Source organism: Mus caroli, chromosome 11 (genome assembly GCF_900094665.2).
Source record: "Mus caroli chromosome 11, CAROLI_EIJ_v1.1, whole genome shotgun sequence".
In the NCBI taxonomy this organism is placed as follows: Eukaryota; Metazoa; Chordata; class Mammalia; order Rodentia; family Muridae; genus Mus; species Mus caroli.
Window position 1 is genome coordinate 95,666,958 of NC_034580.1, and position 5,430 is coordinate 95,672,387.

Consider the following 5,430-nt stretch of genomic DNA (forward strand, 5'->3'; position numbering starts at 1 on the left):
TAGAACTACCACAGCAGGGACGACAGCAGCTGGAGATGCAGCAAGAGGGCCTGCAGCAGCTGGACACACAGCAGCTAGGGCAGCAGCAGGAAGGCTTGCAGCAGCTAGAAATGCAACAGCTGGGGCGACAGCAGCTGGGCTGGCAGCACACAGACTGGCAGCACTGAGGCCTGCAGCAGCTGGACACACAGCAGCTGGGGCGGCAGCAGGTGGTCCTACAGCAGGTGGTCTGGCAGCAGCTGGGCTGGCAGCAGCCTTGGCCACAGCTCTCCTCAGAGCAGACAGAGCCACAACAGGAGCTGACCATGGTGTTAGAGGTGGAGGTTCTTGGTAGGTTTACAAGAAGGTGGGTTGGAAGGTTTGGAAGTGAGAGTCTCCCTGCCCACGTCCCCTTTTATACCCTGCTGAGGGGCTGCTGTCCTCACATGCAGCATTCTTTCCTTGTTATTGTTTGTGTTAATAAACATGTGGTTATCAAATTAGGCAAGTTTCATTTCCTGGCTAAATTATCAAGGTAGATAGAAAACACAGTTTCTTTTCCTGGGTTAAGAGTCACCATCAGCTCTTGATGAACCATCTCCTAAGTGTCTTTCCTGCCTTAATTTCTTCCAACTGTCACATGATCTTGTGTGTCCAGTCACTGTATGATTCAGTCTCATAGTGAATGGTGCTACTGTCTGCCCTTAGATAATCATGATTACTAAGGACCTAAAATTGTTTCTAGTAGTGTTGGAGGACAGAGATTCATCATTTCAACAACTCATCCCCAGTGGGTCAGGTGGGTACTGAGGATTTGAATATCAAGATAACAGACATGAATAAAGAAAGGTCTCCCTCCTCTGACTCCTATATTCCCTGTACCAATTTCAATATGGGAAACTGAATGGGGAAATGTCAATGTTTATCCACCCTTTTTTTTGCCAGAAAATCTTTATTAGTCATTTATGGGACCTGTCATTACTGTGGGTCACAGACCTCTAGTGTCTCACAAAGTTCAGGTTTCTCCGCTCTGGCCTGTGGGAAATTTTCCTCCATCTTTGTCAAACTCTCCTTCTGGATTAACAGAAGCTATACAATCATACGCTGATTTTTCCAAGACTTACTTTTTAACATTTGATGACTATGTGGCACTACCACTTATGCTAGTTTAAACAAAATGTCCTGCTTCTTCTTGGTTTCTGAGCTTGAGACTCTCATGTTTCCAATGATGGATTAGATTCATTTCTTAAAGTTCCATTTGCTTTATATCACTACATATAACTATTTACACATGTGTCAGTTTTGTGATTATATATCACAATACTTACATGTGTGAAATATGTATAATCTACATATGATATATATGATATATATGTGCATATAACACATATGTAAATAGGATATTAATATGTATCTATTGTTGGACACAGTAAATGCTTAAAGAGCACAAGCAACCATCCAATTAGCTAGATGAATTATCTTTCAAAATGAGGAATGCTTCAGTCCCTCTGCTCTCCTCTGTTGGTCAAGAAGCAGACAGACATGGAGAAAGAGAACAATCACAGCATTAAGTTTCTTAGTTAGGATCATTTAGTGCTCAGGACCTTTGCAATATTTTTATGACATTAATTTGCTCAGCCAATACTTAGTCTACAGGCTTTGTACCATAGTCTCATATTTGTAGAACCTGAAAAGATGAAGGATTTAAATAAGTATATGTCCTGGATGAGAGTTTCCCCTGGATTGACACAGTAACAAGGACACCTCTGCTTCCATGTGACCATAGGAAGATTTCTTGGTTAGTAGTGGAGTTAGAGAGCCCAGTCCCAACTGGTACATGTAGAACATAATTCCTGTACCTAAGGCTGGGGGATCATTGCTGAAGAGAGATTGAAAACATTGTTACAGCCTGAGCATCAGGGAGTTTGCTGTGAGATTGTGACTCCTAGGACTGTCAGAAGCTCCACCCACAGAGTCTCACCAACCTGACTGAACATAAGTTGAACAAGAACCACAGCAATAGATATATCAACATGGATAGGGGAAAGCTCATGATGTCTCAACCCTACACAAAACATGATANCAGCAGCTGGGGCGGCAGCAGGTGGTCCTACAGCAGGTGGTCTGGCAGCAGCTGGGCTGGCAGCAGCCTTGGCCACAGCTCTCCTCAGAGCAGACAGAGCCACAACAGGAGCTGACCATGGTGTTAGAGGTGGAGGTTCTTGGTAGGTTTACAAGAAGGTGGGTTGGAAGGTTTGGAAGTGAGAGTCTCCCTGCCCACGTCCCCTTTTATACCCTGCTGAGGGGCTGCTGTCCTCACATGCAGCATTCTTTCCTTGTTATTGTTTGTGTTAATAAACATGTGGTTATCAAATTAGGCAAGTTTCATTTCCTGGCTAAATTATCAAGGTAGATAGAAAACACAGTTTCTTTTCCTGGGTTAAGAGTCACCATCAGCTCTTGATGAACCATCTCCTAAGTGTCTTTCCTGCCTTAATTTCTTCCAACTGTCACATGATCTTGTGTGTCCAGTCACTGTATGATTCAGTCTCATAGTGAATGGTGCTACTGTCTGCCCTTAGATAATCATGATTACTAAGGACCTAAAATTGTTTCTAGTAGTGTTGGAGGACAGAGATTCATCATTTCAACAACTCATCCCCAGTGGGTCAGGTGGGTACTGAGGATTTGAATATCAAGATAACAGACATGAATAAAGAAAGGTCTCCCTCCTCTGACTCCTATATTCCCTGTACCAATTTCAATATGGGAAACTGAATGGGGAAATGTCAATGTTTATCCACCCTTTTTTTTGCCAGAAAATCTTTATTAGTCATTTATGGGACCTGTCATTACTGTGGGTCACAGACCTCTAGTGTCTCACAAAGTTCAGGTTTCTCCGCTCTGGCCTGTGGGAAATTTTCCTCCATCTTTGTCAAACTCTCCTTCTGGATTAACAGAAGCTATACAATCATACGCTGATTTTTCCAAGACTTACTTTTTAACATTTGATGACTATGTGGCACTACCACTTATGCTAGTTTAAACAAAATGTCCTGCTTCTTCTTGGTTTCTGAGCTTGAGACTCTCATGTTTCCAATGATGGATTAGATTCATTTCTTAAAGTTCCATTTGCTTTATATCACTACATATAACTATTTACACATGTGTCAGTTTTGTGATTATATATCACAATACTTACATGTGTGAAATATGTATAATCTACATATGATATATATGATATATATGTGCATATAACACATATGTAAATAGGATATTAATATGTATCTATTGTTGGACACAGTAAATGCTTAAAGAGCACAAGCAACCATCCAATTAGCTAGATGAATTATCTTTCAAAATGAGGAATGCTTCAGTCCCTCTGCTCTCCTCTGTTGGTCAAGAAGCAGACAGACATGGAGAAAGAGAACAATCACAGCATTAAGTTTCTTAGTTAGGATCATTTAGTGCTCAGGACCTTTGCAATATTTTTATGACATTAATTTGCTCAGCCAATACTTAGTCTACAGGCTTTGTACCATAGTCTCATATTTGTAGAACCTGAAAAGATGAAGGATTTAAATAAGTATATGTCCTGGATGAGAGTTTCCCCTGGATTGACACAGTAACAAGGACACCTCTGCTTCCATGTGACCATAGGAAGATTTCTTGGTTAGTAGTGGAGTTAGAGAGCCCAGTCCCAACTGGTACATGTAGAACATAATTCCTGTACCTAAGGCTGGGGGATCATTGCTGAAGAGAGATTGAAAACATTGTTACAGCCTGAGCATCAGGGAGTTTGCTGTGAGATTGTGACTCCTAGGACTGTCAGAAGCTCCACCCACAGAGTCTCACCAACCTGACTGAACATAAGTTGAACAAGAACCACAGCAATAGATATATCAACATGGATAGGGGAAAGCTCATGATGTCTCAACCCTACACAAAACATGATAGGGAACTTAGGAATTATCCAATTGGGAGAAATTGAATATATATCTATTTAATTTATATATATGTGTGTGTGTGTGTGTGTGTGACATCTGCAGAGTATTACAAAGTGTCAAATACTTTTAACTAGTCTGATTGATTATCAGCAATTTTTAGAAGTCCACAAGTAATCCCAGTGAACCCTTCCTTAGACTTGAAAATCTGCCACTAGACTCCTGGAGCTCTGCCTAACATTTGGCTGTGGGTCTCTGCATCTCTTTCAGTCAGATGCTGGGTAGTCCCTCTGAGAGGACAGTTACATTAAGTTCCTATCTGCAAGTATAACAGAGTATTATTAGTAGTGTCAGGGATTGGTTCTTGCCCATGGGATGAAGTTAGACCAGTCACTGGTTGGCCATTTTGAGTTTGGAGAAGGACTGAGGGATGCAAAGAGGATAGGGTCTCCAGAAGAATAACAAGATTAAACTAGCCTGGATCCTTGGGGGATCCCAGAGACTGAACCACCAAAACTAAGAGCATACATGTGCTGAACCTAGGCACCCTGCACATAGGTAGAAAATGTACGGCTTGGTCTTCATGCAGATCCCCCATCAACTGTAGCTGGGGCTGTGTTCCTGACTCTGTTGCCTTCCTGTGAATCCTGTTCCCCTCACTGGACTGACCTGTCTGGCCTCAGTGGGAGAGGATATACCTAGTCCTGTACTTACTTGAAGCACCCGAGTAGGATGATACCCAGAAAGGTCTCTTCTCCTCCTTCCTAGAGAAGAAGGGGTGAGTAAAGTGAGGTCTGAGAGGAGGGGGGCTGCAATTGGAATGAAAAGTAAATAAATAAATTTATTAATGGGGAAAAAAGAAAGTACCCCATCAAACTGCCTACATCACCTGCATTTGTGCCACTTGTAATATTCAACAGTTACTTTGAGTACAATGAGATAATGCTAAGCCTCTTCATGAACACAGGAAGATCTCACAGCCACCAGGAGAGACCCACACTAATGAGAATGGGTAACACGGAGCCTGATGACTGGGTTTGCTTTAAAAGAAGAAACCACTAAACAGAAGAAATGAACCATATACTTTTTTGCTAAAATTTACCTGGTATGAAACAAAGTTAATAATTAGTGTCAGGGCTAGATACACAAATTAGGTGACTGGTATCTGGGCTATTTCTCTTCTTTTATACAAAGCTCAGTTTCCTAGATTCTGATGTGGGACTTACAGGGTTCACTTACTCACACAACTTATATGGGGTTCACCAAGTATACAAACCACTCCTAAAGGCATGCCCTGTACCCAAGGCTAATACAAAACGAACTCAGTGGCATTTTTTGGAGGTTCCTTGTCTAAATAATTTGTGTAGGCAGTATTTTCATTTTGATTTCTTTATTTTTCTCCTTATAGGCATTTGCATGCATACTATGGTTTCTGTTCTTATGGAATTTTATGTCTGTGTGTGTGTGTTTTTGTTGTTGTTGTTGTTGTTGTTTAAATTTATTTTTT

General features: G+C 41.4%; 1 protein-coding gene across 3 annotated transcripts in view; it reads right to left on the minus strand.

The window, feature by feature from the left end:
• The window catches only part of LOC110304454 (keratin-associated protein 4-12-like), a 2,837-nt gene extending 656 nt beyond the window's left edge, over nucleotides 1-2,181 (minus strand). The window contains exons 1-2 of one of the 3 annotated variants that reach the window (XM_021175879.1): nucleotides 2,094-2,181; nucleotides 51-255 (exon numbers count right to left, since the gene is read on the minus strand). In XM_021175879.1, coding sequence (XP_021031538.1) covers nucleotides 51-255; nucleotides 2,094-2,181 — 293 coding nt within the window. Of the gene's footprint in view, nucleotides 1-36; nucleotides 308-2,050 lie in introns of those variants that run through there. The other 2 variants (XM_021175878.1, XM_021175877.1) reach the window with 2 other exon arrangements.
• Nucleotides 2,182-5,430: the final 3,249 nt, after the last annotated feature.